The 15486-nt window shown below is 36.1% G+C and overlaps 2 protein-coding genes across 2 annotated transcripts; both read right to left on the bottom strand.

The window, feature by feature from the left end:
* Positions 1–1142: 1142 nt before the first annotated feature.
* Positions 1143–2827, bottom strand: LOC142644037 (uncharacterized). The gene is made up of 3 exons (XM_075818726.1): positions 2555–2827; positions 2029–2126; positions 1143–1650 (listed from the first exon to the last, which is right to left on the bottom strand). Exons 1-3 carry the CDS (start codon positions 2825–2827, stop codon positions 1143–1145), a joined length of 879 nt encoding a protein of 292 aa, XP_075674841.1.
* A 1946-nt stretch (positions 2828–4773) lies between these two features.
* On the bottom strand, positions 4774–6002 carry LOC142644036 (uncharacterized). The gene is made up of 3 exons (XM_075818725.1): positions 5819–6002; positions 5474–5590; positions 4774–5072 (listed from the first exon to the last, which is right to left on the bottom strand). The coding sequence occupies exons 1-3, from the start codon at positions 6000–6002 to the stop codon at positions 4774–4776; spliced, it is 600 nt and encodes a 199-aa protein (XP_075674840.1).
* Between the last annotated feature and the right edge of the window lie 9484 nt (positions 6003–15486).

Genomic DNA, 15486 nt, shown 5'->3' with positions numbered 1-15486 from the left:
GGCTAAAAACACAAACGGAATCCAAGAATGCTACACGGGCAAGACTCGTATATAAATTTTTGCGCGAATAAATTTATTACATACATCAAAATGTATGGTGCATTGAGATCACTAGACGCATCAGGACCAACCGGTAATTAAAGAGTAAGTCTAGTATCACAATTTCGCCACTCGTGAGTGGTCGAATTATGAACTCATAAAGACTCACTATTTTATTTCTATCATTCATAACTCGCTACATAGACAGTTTGTGGCAAAAATAATGAAAATTATTATGGTACTAGACTTATTCATAATTGGATGGTTGTTTATTAAAAATAAAAGAAAAAATAACAACTTTTATTAGAAAATAATTACAACATACTAGCATCATTTTTTTATTAGAATAATTGAATTTTATTGCATGGGGAAGAAAAAAAAAATCTTAGAATATGAAATTAAACTTGTACATATAGTCAGAACAATAACATAATCTTAAAGAGTGCGGCTAGAGATTATTAGTGAATATAAATGAAAAAATGAAAAAAGGGGGGGGAAGGTGGGGAATAGAAAGAGATGATAGAAATCAAGTGAGTGGGTAAAAGAAGCAAAGTTTTGTAACATGACAAATTATTTAATTATAATTTATATATTTATTTTAGATAAAATATAGGCGAGCAAGTTAAAAATATCTCAACCCATTAATTTAGCTATATAACCCGCCTAATCAACCTACCTCACTTAAGGGTCCGGATCGAGCGAGTTGGTGGGTTAGGTAGTGTTTTTTTGCACAACCTTATGAATAACTTGTGCTCAATCTCGATCGTTTCAAAATGTGATCAAGGTTCTGTTTAATACTTATATAAGTAATAAAAAGTATTAATTTACCTAAGGTATGTGGTCCGAGGAGCCAAGTATGACCAATGTTCTGTTTAATACTTAGCCAAATAATAAAAAGTATTAATTTACCCAAGGTGTGTAGTTCGAGGAGCTAGACATGACCAATGTTATGTTTAATACTTAGATAGGTAATCAATGCAACAAATAATATCATAAGAAAAATTTGGCAGAAATGTCTTTCATTAATAGTAATACCTTTACAGGTTATTTACATTCCAGTGACGTAATACAACTTTTTCATCTAGATCTTCTAGGAAATACACTCATATACCAGCTACCGAGGTGATACGGTATGACCCTTCCCAATTGGGCCCTAACTTCCCCCATGCTGGGTTTTTTGCAGTACCCAAAACCTTCCACAATACCAAGTCTCCAGGAGCTAATGGTCTTAACTTCACATTTGAGTCATACCCTTGCTTAAGCTTTTGCTGATAATATGCCAACTGAATCATGGAATTTTCTCTTCGCTCTTCAATCAAATCCAAGCCTTTCTCTAATAACCTGTCATTGCTGTCCGGAGTAAACAAGTTTGTCCTCAGCGTTAGGAATCTAGTTTCCAAAGGAATTACAGCCTTGGCCCCATAAGTGAAAGAAAAGGGAGTCTCCCCCGTGGACTTACAAGGGGTAGTGCGATATGTCCAAAGAACATGTGGTAGCTCTTCCACCCATTTTCCCTTGGCATCGTCCAACCTCTTTTTGAGCCCATTAACTATGACTTCATTCACCGTCTCGGCTTGTCCATTTCCCTGGGGATAAGCCGGAGTTGAATATCTGTTCTTAATACCCATTTCACAACAATACCTCCTAAAAGCCTTACTATCAAACTAAAACCTATTATCTAAGATGAGGGTGTGAGGAATCCCAAACCAAGTGATAATATTTTTCCACACAAATCTCTTAGCATCCATATCTTTGATGTTTGCTAGGGCCTCAGTTTCAACCCATTTAGTGAAGTAATCAATGCCAACTAAAAGTCATTTCCTGTTTCCTGCTACTTTAGGGAAATGTCTCACAATGTCCAAGCCCCATTAAGAAAAAGGCCAGAGACTAGAGAGAGGATTACAAATGCCCCCAGGCTAATGAATGTTTGGGTCAAACCTCTAGCATTGGTCACACTTCCTCCATATTCTTGTGCTTCCTTTTGCATACCTGGCCACCAATATCCTTAAATGAGGGCCTTGTGAGACAGTGATCTGCCCCCTATATGACTTCCACAAATCTCTTCGTGTAATTCTTCTAGGAGGGCTCTATTGCCTCAGGATTAACACATAACAGATATAGCCTAGAAAAGGAGCGCTTGTACAATTTTTGTCCTCGGACAGCCAAAAACGAGGAGCTTTTATTCGCACTTTATCGGTCTCTCCTTTCTCCTTGGGCAAGATGTCATCTTTAAGGAACATAACAATGGGATCCATCCAGCTAAGTCTCACTCTAATCTGATGAATCTGCGCCCCCTCTTTCTTTACCTCGGCAGGTTTACACAAATTTTCAACCAAGATTACCCGAGGTAAACTCTGGGCCAAGGAGGTTGTGAGTGTGGTCAGAGAGTCAGCATGAGTATTTTTGCTTCTAGGGATTTGCTGGAAGGTGAAAGACATGAACCCTGATTGTAAATGTCTGACCTGACTTAAATACTCTTACATTCTCAGATCCCTAGCTTCCAATTCTCCCTTACTTGTCCAACAACCAGCCGGGAATCTAAAAACATTTCTACCACCTTTCCTCCCATTTTCTGAACCATAGTCATCCTTACCAACAAAGCTTCATACCCTGCCTCGTTGTTTGTGGTCGAAAAGCCCAATCTCAAGGATTTCTCAGTAACAATCCCCTTAGGAGATACCATGACTAGCCCCACCTCAAATCCTCTTTGATTAGTAGCAGCATCAACATATACCCTCCAAGACAAAGGTTCTTGTAAGAAGGCCATTCCAACTGATTTTCCATCCATGTTCTGCTTTTCTCCCTCTTTCTTCCCAATGAGGTTTAGCAAACTCGGCCACCAAATCCGCAAGGACTTGGCCCTTAACAGAGGTGTAAGGCATATACTTGATATCGAAAGCCCCTAGAATTATACCTCATTTGGCAATCCTTCCTATGTAATCAGCTTTCCATAGTAAAGTTTGAAGAGGAAGTTAAGCCAACACCACCACTGTGTAGGCCTGGAAGTAATGAGGGAATTTACGCGTAGCATGCACCATCGCTAATATGGCCTTTCCCAATAGTAGGTACCGAATCTCTACTTCATGTAAGGACTTGCTCACATAATAGACTGGTCTCTGCACCCAGCCATCAACCCGTATCAGTACCAAGCTAACTGCATGGGGAGCCACAGCAATGTAAGCAAACATGACCTCATCCTCCTCAAGCTTGGACATAATGGGTGGCCGAGAAAGGTATTTCTTCAACTACTGAAAGGCCAGGACACACTCCTCGATCCATTCAAGCCCTTTTCCACTTATTCAAAAACTAAAAGAAAGGTCTGCACCTGTCTGCTGACTGAGAGATATATCGGTTCAAAGCAATAGTCATTCCTGTTAGTCTTTGAACTTCTTTGGGGTTCCGAGGAGACTGCAAACTATTAATCGCTTTAATCTAGTCAGGATTGACTTCAATTATGCAATGAGTGACCATGTACCCCAAAAAATTTCTTGAACCAACCCCAAAAGAGCACTTAGAAGCGTTAAGGCGGAGCTTGTGTTTCCTCAATATTCCGAGGATATTTCCGAGGCCACTAACGTGCTCGAATTCTAACTTACTCTTCGCCACCATATAATCTATATAAATCTCAATATTTTTTCCTAGTTGTAACTCAAACATCCTAGTCATCATCCTCTGATAGGTGGATCCTACGTTCTTTAAACCAAAGGACATCACCTTGTAGTGGTAATTTCCAGTAGAAGTAACAAATGTTGTTTTCTCTTGATCATCCAAAGCTAACAGTGTCTGATGATGCCCTTAGAAGGCATCTAAAAAACTCATCTGAGGATAGCCTATAGTGGCATCCACCAACTGATCTATCCGAGACATAGGACAGGGATCCTTGGGGCAAGTTTTGTTCAAATCTGTGAAATCTACACATATTTGCCATTTACCATTTTTTTTCTTCACCACCACCGTGTTGGCCAGCCACACAAGGTAGAACACCTCCTTAATAGCCCCAGCCTACTTGAGCTTACTCACCTCCTCCTTGACAACCTCAAAGTGTTCTTTAGATGAGCGTCGAAGTGGCTACTTTTTGGGGATGATGGCTGGATTGACATTTACATGATGGCAAATGAAATTTGGATCCACCCCAAGAGCTTCATAAGAACTTCATGCAAACACATCAATATTCTTCCTAAGAAACACTATCAGATCCTTCTTCTCCCGAGGAGGCAGCTGAGCTCCGACCTGGAAAAACTTTTCTATATCATCATCTATAACAATTTTTTCTAACTTCTCGCACTTTACCCCTTCCATTGCCACATCCACAGATAGCACTAACATTTTTTATTGCTATAAGCCCTTTCTAGCAAAGGCAGAGGACTCCATCCCAGTTTGATGCCTAATTGTAGCCACCAAGCACTGTTTAGCCATAGATTGGCTTCCAACCACTTCCTCTACCCGGTCCCCGGATGTGTACTTCACCTTGAGATGCAGAGTGGAAGAAACAGCCCCCATGGCATGAAGCCAAGGTCTCACCACAATGGTAGGATAGAGGGAGTAAGCATCCACAATAATAAAGTCCACCTCGACCACCTCTGAACCTGCCTAGACCGGTAGTCTAATTTGACCCATCGGGTCAATAACTTTCCCATCAAAACCTACCAAAGGTGAATCATAACATGTCAAATCCTCAAGTTTCAACTTTAGCCCCTTGTACAAATCAAGGTACATGATTTCTGCACCGCTGCCCTAATCCACCAACACCTTCTTCACATCATAGCCCCCTATTCTAAGAGTGACCACTAGGGAATTATCATGTGGCTGCACAATTCCAACCTTATCTTCATCTGAAAAACTCAATACTGGCCGGATCTCCATCTTACTTCGCTTTGGCTCAGGGGATGAGTCCTCTACGAGTGGCTGAGCTACAGATAGTACCCTACAGTGGTGGGAACCAGTCCTTCCCGGAGCGGTAAGAATAACACTGATTGTGCTTAGAGGTGACTTTGAAGAAGCATCTCTCAAAGATCCTGACCCTACCTGGCCTCCTTACCCATTGCGTGATATAAAAATTGCTTTAACCTACCACCTTAGACCAGCTGCTCCAGGTGATTCCATAAAGTTCTACAGTTCTCCATAGTATGCTCTCGCTCCTAGTGGTATTGGCAATGAAGGCTTTGGTTGCGCCTCGTGGGATCCCCTCCCATCTTATTTGGCCATTGAAAATATAATTCATTCTTAATTTTTTCTAGGATTTAATGCACTGATTCTTGGAATACAGTGTTAACCACTTAAGCAGCAACAGTTCCAAATTGCCCAGCAAAATTCCACCGAGGATGATTATTATTGTACTTGTCGGACTTGAAGTTTCTCCTATCCTAAGGGCCCACCTTAGCCTTGCCTTTACCTAGCTATTGGTCCTCCTCGACCCGCTTATACTTTTCAATACGATCCATGAGTCCACGCACATTTTTGACAGGCTTTCCAGTCAAAGACTTTCTCAAACCATGCTCAGCAGGTAGGCCGACCTTGAGTGTCCTTATAGCCACGTCATCAAAATTCTCATCTATTTCATTGAACACTTCTCAGTATTGATCAGAGTATGTCTTCAGGGTTTCCCCCTCTCTTATAGTCATAGACAACAGAGAGTCCAGAGGTCAAGGAACTTTACTGCAAGTGACGAAACGAGAACCAAAGGCTCTTGTAAGCTCTTTAAAGGAGGCAATAGAGCCTTCCTCCATACCATTGAATCATATCATCTCCACAGGCCCCAAACTATATGGGAACACTTTACATATCAAGGTTTCATTCTTGGAGTGAATAGCCATCCTCTGGTTAAAATGGCTCACATGCTCCATAGGGTCTGTCTTGCCATTGTAGATAATGAATGTTGGCTGAGCAAACCGCTGATGAAGCTTCCCCCTCTCAATCCTTTGAGTAAAAGGTGACTTAGAAATCTGATTCAGGGCCCTACTCATAGCATTGTTGCCCAGGCCCCTATGAGACGGACTTTTCCCTCTCCGCCTACAGTAGTGCTCCTTGTCACACAAAAAAGACTCACTGGGGGGAGTCCTTGAACTAGGCCAGTAGCTATTGTCACTATCACCGCCAGAAGAATGGTCAGAACTAGAGGAAGTCCCCCTACGTCACTCGCGGCGTACCCTTCTACGCAACTGGTCAATCTCCAACTGCATGCTTCTAGTATTTTCTTCATGGGATATGTGACTCCCACTATGAGATTGACTCCTACTAGTATGTGTGCTGTGCACACTAACCTCTCGATCCCTTCTCCACTCAAGATTAACAAAATGATCTTGACGTTTAGACCCAACGGACTCCTCCCGGTTTGGCCTCGAGCCTACCATAACTTAATGTTAATCTCACCAAAACTCAAGTAGTTTCCCATAGACAGCGCCAATTGTAAGACGCAATTTGGCTGCATGACCCAAAAAGTAAAAAGATCTTGGCCTAAAGAACCCAATACAATGAATTTGTAGAGAGTGGGCTAGAAAACTAGGCTTTAATGAGTTAGATAATAATTATAGTGAGCTAAAATGACAAGGAAACAAGAATAAATTGGTTTTGCCCAAAGAAAATCGTCTTCGGCACCGTCCGAGGAAACTAGTTCTTATATATATTTCTTTTGAATTTGGTTACAAGTCTAGTTCTTGTTGCTACAATGTTTTCTTCTCTTGAATCTCAAATCTCCTCTCATAATGGTGTCTCTCTTCCTTATATTCCCTTCTTCCTCCTTCATCTCTACCTTCCACATGTAGGTCAAGTAGTTAGCTTCGACCCTTGTCCCATCAGCACCTTTTTGAAATCTTTAGGAGCAGTTGTAAGGCTAAATATCACTATTCAGGTATCACCTCCACATTAATGCGGCCAGAGAGTTAGCTGCAGAGCATTCAATACTGTAGTAGCAGCTTTCTCTTAGATATTTCTCAGCTTCCTTTTGTCCTGTTCCCTCCTGATATTTATCATTTTCATTAGAACCGTCCGGAGTGTTGCTTTGGATGGCAGATCAGACCTTCTAACCTCTACTTTGCTCAGCCGAGGAGGCATTCCTCCTCGGACTATCTTCCCAAACCTTCCCGATCATAATCCTTCCATAACTCACTGATTCGTACTTCTTCACTAACATCTACTTGTCCTCGGACTACTAAACGTCCTCAGATGAGGCCTACAGCCCAACGCGCACTACTGGGCCTATCCCCCTACACATACATATCCATCAAAAATTCAAAAGGAATGGAGATCATAATAAGCAATCAACTAATAATTAAAGGAACAAAGATCATAATTAAACAATCAACTAATAAATTAACACTTTACCATAAATAAAACAAGGAAAAATTACACTTTACCATCCTAAACTAAACCTCATATTACACTTTGTACTCTAAACTTTTCGAATGCACGTTTTGCACTCTAAACTATGACACTTGTTACACTTTCACCCCAATGTTGAGTTTGTTGTTAACTTGGGTGGAAATTGAAAGTTTAGAGTGCAAAGTGTAATAAGAAGTATAGTTTAGGATAGTAAGTATAATTTATCTTTTGTTTCTGAAGGATTGAGAAGATAGGCAAACGGGTCTTTTCACGTGGTGCCATATTTTTCCATCCAAGTTAGCGGCAAACTTGATGTCAGGGTGCAAAGTGTAACAAGGATCATAGTTTAGGATATAAAACGTGTATTCGAAAAGTTTAGAGGGCAAAGTGTAATAAGAGATATAGTTTACGGTAGTAAAGTGTGATTTTCCCTTAAAAACAAGTCAAAAAATGATCAAGTAATGTTTGACTAGACAAGTGGACATAATAAAAACTCTCTCCACTTCCAAAGGTAATTTTCTTTTTTACTTGAGAAAAAATGAAATAAAAGAAAAATAAAGACTTTCATTCACTTTTTTTTTTCTTTTAGGTAAGTAGATATAGAACCTTATGAAGATGGAGTAAAATTATTTTAACCAATCCGTCGTTGGGGGGTTGAAAAAATTTCAAACCGCTACTAACCCACTAAGAGCGGGTTGATTGAACTTTTGGGTGGTTTCAACTTCGTGGATTTGACAAGTTAAGGCTAGTTAGTTTTAGTTATGTTTTGTATACTAAACTTGAAAATTTGTATTACCATTTATAGATTAATTTATGTTATATTTCCTCTAAATCCTAAAAATAATTGAAAGAGATCATAGAAAGTGATCAACTTTCCCATAGATCAAAGTACACAAGTCTTAAGCTATGATTATTTTCTTTTATTTTTTTTAAAGTTAAGAGTACTATATCCATGTTACTATTTATGCTTATGAATACGTTGGGTAAAGTATCATTCATTTTTCATGAAGTTAACCCATAAAAAAAAAATCTTATATTTGATAAGAGATAAAGACTAAAAGGAGATGAACACACACACACACACACACACGTGTGTGTGTGTTGACTAACCGGTTCAATATTGACTCCTATGCGCCTCTCACCCTTGGGTTAAAGTAGAAAACAAGCCAAATTTTTGTCAAGTATTGAATGTTCGAGTTTGGCTTGATAACAAAAGAAAATTTTACAAACTTGGCTTGAGCTTGAACCAAGCTTGCAATCAATGTTCAAGTTTGAGCTCATCAAAAAGTCTAAAAACTTTATCTCGGCTTGATTTATTAGTCACATTAAGCTTGAACTTAATATCAAGCTCAAACACGAGCTTAACATTAAGCTATTAAGCTCGAAATCCAAAAAAGTGCATTATCAAGCTCATATTAATCATACCGTGAAATTCAATTGGCTTGGACGAGTGGTTCTAACTCTCAATTAATTAAAAGCTTAGTAAGATATAAGTTTATTTTTCAAACTCATATCAAGATTATTACCAAGCCTATAATTGAGCCAAATCTCAGCTTATTTTTTATTAAGCCCTATTGTTCGAAAGCGTGTTCATGAACAATTTTTTTTCTTGGGCTTGGCTTGTTTATTAAACAAGCAATCTGTTGGGGGCGTTTTTTCGTTGCCCACATGGAATTTGGGAAGTCAAGACTGAGACTCGATTTTGGGCTCGAAATATGGACCAAAGGCTATCGGTGAAGTATGAAAGGCCCATTTTCTCTCAAGGTACAGGTTGCATCCAACAAAGATTATAATAAGGCCCCAAAAATACCTCCTGCAAAGATAAGCTAACACAAAGGATGACCCACCACAATAATTGCTTAAATAATAGTCTAACAGTAAACAAGAGAAACGTTTAGCAACAGATGCCTGAAAAATTGATAAATGTATTTGCATAGTAAAAATTATGAATTTCCTCCATAGTCGATTAATATAAAAGTGGTCCCATTATAACAAGTACACATGAGGAAAAAATTGTCCCATAGTGAATATGACAAACCTCCAGCGGTAAACGTCTAATAGATTAATAAGTGTGTTTACATGATAAAAATCATATATTTTTCTCATTATTATTAAGTCAACATAAGGGAAAACTTCCATAGTGTCCAAGGCATTATGACCTTCATTATAATAGCTATAAACAAGGATTAAAGACCTCATAATTACAAGTAAAAGAGGGAAAATGAGGATGGAATGAAGGGAGGGAAAGAGATTCTAACTCAATGCAGTAGATGTTGAACTAAGATTCTTATGAAATATATATGTGGGGTATGAATGGGGTAGTAAGGGCTGTTTTGTGGGAGTGAGTGTATAGGCTTGTAATGGGAAATGCTAAAACTAAAACTTTAACGGTGAAAATGGTTGTTTATGGCTGATTAGGAAGCATTTATGATCTTAAAATATGCAGAAAAAGGGAAGGGAAGGGAAGGGAATGTCCGAAGCTAAGTGGGTATGGACAGAAGTGGCTTATTTGTGGGTTAGTGGGGCTGACTACAATCTGAAATTTGACTGAATAACAAGAATAACAGAGGTTTTTAGAGGGTTTGGTGTGTGTGTGTGTGTGTGTGTGTGTGTGTTTTGTGGGCGGTATGTTTATGCTTTTATAGTGGAGTTTAGGGAAGCATTAATTAACAAAAGTCCAAAAACGTAGGACTAATCAGGGGGTAAAATAGCCGACTTAATTATCCTAGGATTTGACCATAAATAGGAGATTTGCTTTTGGGGTTGCTTTGCTACTTTGGATAATATTAGCTCTTATTTGTGGTGCACAATTTTGTGGAATGTAGGTAGCGGTTATGATCGGTTCGATAGAAAAAGAAGGAATAGTGTGGATTTTTCGTTGGGGATTTCTTGGAAAAAAATTGTTGCATTTTCCTCCAATTCTTTATGAAAGACATCCAGTCCATCAGAATAGAAGTGAAAGAGGGTATTTATGCTCGTCGTGTCCTTTACATGGTGGGTATTTGGGGAAATCTTGCATTAAATGCTACAAATTCTAAGATTGTGTTTAGCCAATGGGATTAAGGCAGGTATTAAGGAGGAATCCTAGTGCTGCAACTGAGATTTAGACCCTAGGAAGTAAGATTCAACACCCCCAAGCCAAGTGTCAAGGTTTAAGCCCACTTTAGAGGGTTTTACTTGAGATTCTTTTATGCTCTCCAAACCACATGTTCCCAAATTTTACCCTTTAGGATTCATAAGCTTGGTTCATGAATCAATCACATACATTTTTAGTAATAAAATAAACTATGTAGTTGAGGATTTCATGAGCTTTGAGGTCTTGGTCAAAACTTGGAGAAGAATGGTATTTATTGCCCATTAACTTTTAGGGGTCACCTCAGCCTCTAGTGCTATTCAGATCATGATTGGCAATGCCAGAGAGGCTGCTGAGACAGATGGCTAGCTCCTAATCTGGTTTGTGAGCTTAGTTGCTTCTCGAGGTGACCTCTAGCGGAAGGCAGAACTGAATGGAGTTCTCTAGCTGAGTCAGTTTGTACACATGGGCTGTTTTGGCTGAGACTTCATGTTGGGCTTGGTCATGAGGGCTGAGTACTTTGGTAAGCCTCATGTTGGGCTGAGTTCTCTCCACTTGGACCTATGCTTGCTTTCTCTTTGTGAGCCCTACAAAATGGACAAAGCTACCATATATTGCCATGGATTTTTATTCCACATGGGCTTTAGTTGGTAAAAATGAAATGTATTCATGAACTTTAATAAATATTTATGATAAGTTTTGGATATTAATTTTCATGGGAATTAAATAACAATTTGAATGGTTTCTCATAATTTTTGCCATGGATTATTTTGTAAATGATATTTTCTTTGGGGTTTTTAAATAATGACCTCCAATATTTTTTGAGAATAATATTTACCATGAGTTTTAAATAAAATATGGTAACAACCACTATAGTAGAGTAATGTGATATTCTCGTGGGTTTTTCTATAGATAATCATGATAAGGAGAATAATTATCATGAGTTTTGGAAATAGATATTAAGATTGTATAAGATAAATAGTGACCATGGATTCTTATATAAATTCCATGGGTTTATAATATGGTATAAATAAACAAATGTTATGGGTTTAAGATAATCATAACTTTCTATGGGCTTTTATAAGATGACTACCATGGGTTGAGAATAGATAATTGTCATTAATTCCATGAGGTTGTAATATTATAGTAATAGGTTTAAGAACTTAAAGTACTGTTCATTATTGATAAAATTGTTTTGCCATGGACTTGAATCATGGGCTTTTCAAATATTGCCAAGTAAAAGTATTCTTGGGCTTTAAATAGAATGGGATGTGTGTATAGGGCTTATAGGGCCGGTTTTGGGCTTACTAAATAATAATAAAAAAATTTGATAAGATATGAGTTTTTTGTGCTTTTTGTGATAGTTTATATCATTTCCCAACTTAGATAATAAGATATGAAATATTTGTACTTAACATAATCATAGGGCAAAATATATTTGTGAAAGCCCAATAACTTATTAGTGGTGTTTGAAAGTAAATAAGTGGTACTTAAATAAAATTAGTTGTAAAAAAAATGTACCCTAACACAATCAAGGCTTAAGTTTGACTTGTTTATAAATAAACAAACAAACATGAGTGACCTTTTACTGAACCAAGCCCAAGTTGTTTATGAACGGCTTGGCTTGGTTCATTTTCAACCATAATTACCCCATCATCTATGAACCCCCCAGTTAAAGAGTCCACCCCTACCCACCATGGGTGAGAAGCACCTATAGTAACTCATTGTAAATAAAATTCATTAAAGGAAAACGATTTTCCCCTTTAGGTGGGTGGGGTTTGGATTGAAATTAGATGTTGATAGTTAATAAAATTTTTCCTTTGGGGGGATGGTTACCGACGGAGAAGATGGGGATGGAGATTGATTGAGATTGAGATTAAAAAAAAAAAAAAAAGGCAATATAGACGAGATTGTGAACAATGTTACCTATTAGAGAGAAAAAAATATATTAATTTGGTAAAATGGGGTGAAAAAAAATATATTTAGAACTACTTTTTAATCATTAGATCTTATGCTATAAAAAAAAATGTAACTCTTATCGAAACCATAACTGGAATGGAGGCCCTGTATTCAGACCAGGCCATTACTAGATTCCTCAGAGAGTATCTTTGAGCCTTCAAACAGAGAAAGGAACTAGCATAAATTTTTCTACTACAACCAAAAACGAAAGGCTAATTTTGTTTTATGGCACTATTTGGCTAGTTATTTAGGCACACAAATCCTGTTTCAAATTATATAGGGTGGTAGCCCTCATTTACAACTCAAGTTTTGAAAATTTGAGTTCCTACTACATCTTGACTTCTCAAAAATCAAGTTATAAGTCATATTGGTTGAGGTGGCCGCTATTGATGTCTTTATTTGATAATATAAAAAAGTGCCCATATGGAACTTGAGTTAACGAAAAAGATTCAATATAAAACTTGACTTTCAAGTCAGGTTTTATATTGAGTTTTTTTCGTTAACTCAAAAAAAAAAAAAAAAAAAAAAAAAAAAAAAAAAACTTGACTTTTGGGAAATCAAGTTTGAAAGAGTAAGAGCAAAATTTCAAAGTGAACTGGAGTTATGTACAGTAAAGCAAACTAGATAATCAAGAAATCGAGTTGCATTATTTTGGGGTGGACACATTCCGTATAAAATATATTTATAGTAAAAATAACTTTAGTGCACGTTTGGATTGCACTGAAAAGGAAAGCAAACTCGAGTCTGCGTTTTTTGTGTGGGTCTTGTGCACTGTTCACGGTACCCACAAGTATTTTTTTCAGCAAAAATCACTTTAAAACTGAGTCCCACGATACTATTCACATATTTAAAAATTATTTTACTACAGTGTTTTCAATTTTTAGTTTTCAGTTTTCAACAATAAGCAATATCCAAACAGACCCTTAGTATACAGAGCTTGAGTTGCATTTAAAATTTTGGGTTTCATTCCTAGAACTGGTATAGCTCATCTAAAGATTCTAAAACCCTATATCTTCATTTTCAATTTTCTACTACTCTTAGGATTTATGATATATCAATATACAAGTAAAAAAAAAAAAAATTGATTTTTAGTCTATAAATTTTCTTAGATCTAGTTTGTATACATTTTCTTTTCTTAGATTTAAATGATATACATTTTCTTTTCTTAGTTGTTGTTCAATTTTTAGAGTATAAATGATATTTGATTTAATAATTGTATTAGATTGAAGTGTTGAATATGTGCATGAGTCTTCAAATGGTTTATGATATATCAATATACTCTTAAGATTTCTACTACTCTTAGGATTTATAATATATCAATATACAAGTAAAAAAAAAAAAAACTTGATTTCTAGTCTATAAATTTCCTTAGATCTAGTTTTTATACATTTTCTTTTCTTAGATTTAAATGATATACATTTTCTTTTATTAGTTGTTGTTCAATTTTTAGTGTATAGATGATATTTAATTTAATATTTCCTCCGTCCCAAATTGTTTGGCCTATATTCCATTTTGGGATGTCCCAAAATTATGTTCTGTTTGAAAAGTCAAACACCATTAATTTATTAACATTCCCTTTAGGCCCTTAATTGATTTGTGAGAGCATTTTTTTTTAAAATTAAAAACCTAAATTTTGAAATCCACTATACACACCATATTTATTCAATTTAAAAAAAAAAAAAAAAAACCTTAGAGATAAGGCAGTTAATGATAAATTTGTTTAAGGCTCATTTAGGAAATTTCTAACTTTTTTTAAAGGGATAAGGCAGCTAATGATGTTTCTCTAAATAATTGGGTTTTTCTAACTAGGCCAAACAATTTGGGACGGAGGGAGTAATTGTATTAGGTTAAAGTGTTGAATATGTTTATGAGTCTTCAAATGGTTTTGTATATATGTAATGGGTTTTGCAAGAATGATATGAAAGTGCATGAGTTTTGTATGCATTTAATAGGTATTGTATGGTTTTTTTTTTATGTATGTATTGGTTTTATGTATATGTAGTGGGCTTCTTATGAATGATATATTGAATATGTGCATGGGTTTTGTATATATGTAATGGTTTTTGTGTGAATGATATGTTGAACATCTGCAATGTTTGTATGTAAAATCTTCAAATTGAATTGAGACTCGTAGTTAATCTATTAAAAAAATATCATTTTATTTTAGAGAAAAGAAGGAAAGTCATTTTACATTTTAATAATTCCTTCAATCAATTCAAAAAAGCATTGCTTAATTATTTTGAATAAACGAACTAAAATACATAACTCTTACTTTATTGGGTTAAGTTATGGGCTGTGTTTGTCTTTTTTGAATCATATCAAAATAAAACTACTCTTTTTGGTGTGAATATTTGTCCTTACTCACTCTAAAGATTAAAACATTGTAATACATAAATTGTAATAAATAATAGTAATTTAAATTTTCATTTTTTGAAGCTTCAAAAAAGTAAGTATTTACTTTTGATCAATTCTAACTTCTTGATTTGAAATGTTTTTGTTTTGAAGATAGTATAATTTAATTTAAACAATAAATAGAGAATTAATAGTATTAATAGTAAAGAATAATTGGTTTATATGTATTGAATCAATAGGTGATGGTTCGAGACTTTCCCTTCCTTTTAGCTTAGGAGCTCCTAGGAAAGCCCTTAGTTAGTTAGGAAATTAAAATTAATTAGTTAATAGGTAACCAATGACATCTTAAAAACCTATGATTTATGGGTTCACCAAAAAAATGAACAATTAATTAAAAAGACTCGTTTCTCAAAAAAAAAATTAAAAATTAAAAAGACTCACTCACACACACGCACCTCAATGTCACACATTGCAAACACACATACTACACATTTCACAAGACAACTCAACGGTTCAGGTAAGTAGGTCTAGAATACCAAAAAACCTGTGCTACAAAGTTCGTAGAAACTCATAACCTGTAAATCACAAATTGATGTAATAATAATATTAATAACAATAACAATAACTATAACAAGAACAATAACAATTATTTTTATGTTGACATTAAAACCAAAACTACACCTAAAAATTTGTTGATGTATTGTGCACAGTACAACACATATAACATATCCAACGAATTTTTTGCA

This window comes from Castanea sativa, chromosome 7 (genome assembly GCF_040712315.1).
Source record: "Castanea sativa cultivar Marrone di Chiusa Pesio chromosome 7, ASM4071231v1".
NCBI lineage: Eukaryota > Viridiplantae > Streptophyta > Magnoliopsida > Fagales > Fagaceae > Castanea > Castanea sativa.
The sequence above is the reverse complement of the archived record's forward strand: the minus strand, read 5'-3'. Positions and strand labels throughout refer to the sequence as shown.

Coding starts and splice junctions, on each gene's coding strand:
- LOC142644036 (XM_075818725.1), bottom strand. CDS start 6,002: ATGAGTAGGGCCCTGAATCAGATTTCTAAGTCACCTTTTACTCAAAGG. Junction 5,591..5,818: donor CAAGAATGAAACCTTGATAT/GTAAAGTGTTCC, acceptor TCAATGAAATAG/ATGAGAATTTTGATGACGTG. Junction 5,073..5,473: donor TGTGCGTGGACTCATGGATC/GTATTGAAAAGT, acceptor GCAATGGGTAAG/GAGGCCAGGTAGGGTCAGGA.
- LOC142644037 (XM_075818726.1), bottom strand. CDS start 2,827: ATGGATGGAAAATCAGTTGGAATGGCCTTCTTACAAGAACCTTTGTCT. Junction 2,127..2,554: donor CCCGGCTGGTTGTTGGACAA/GTAAGGGAGAAT, acceptor CTGAGGCAATAG/AGCCCTCCTAGAAGAATTAC. Junction 1,651..2,028: donor TTAAGGATATTGGTGGCCAG/GTATGCAAAAGG, acceptor TATTAAGAACAG/ATATTCAACTCCGGCTTATC.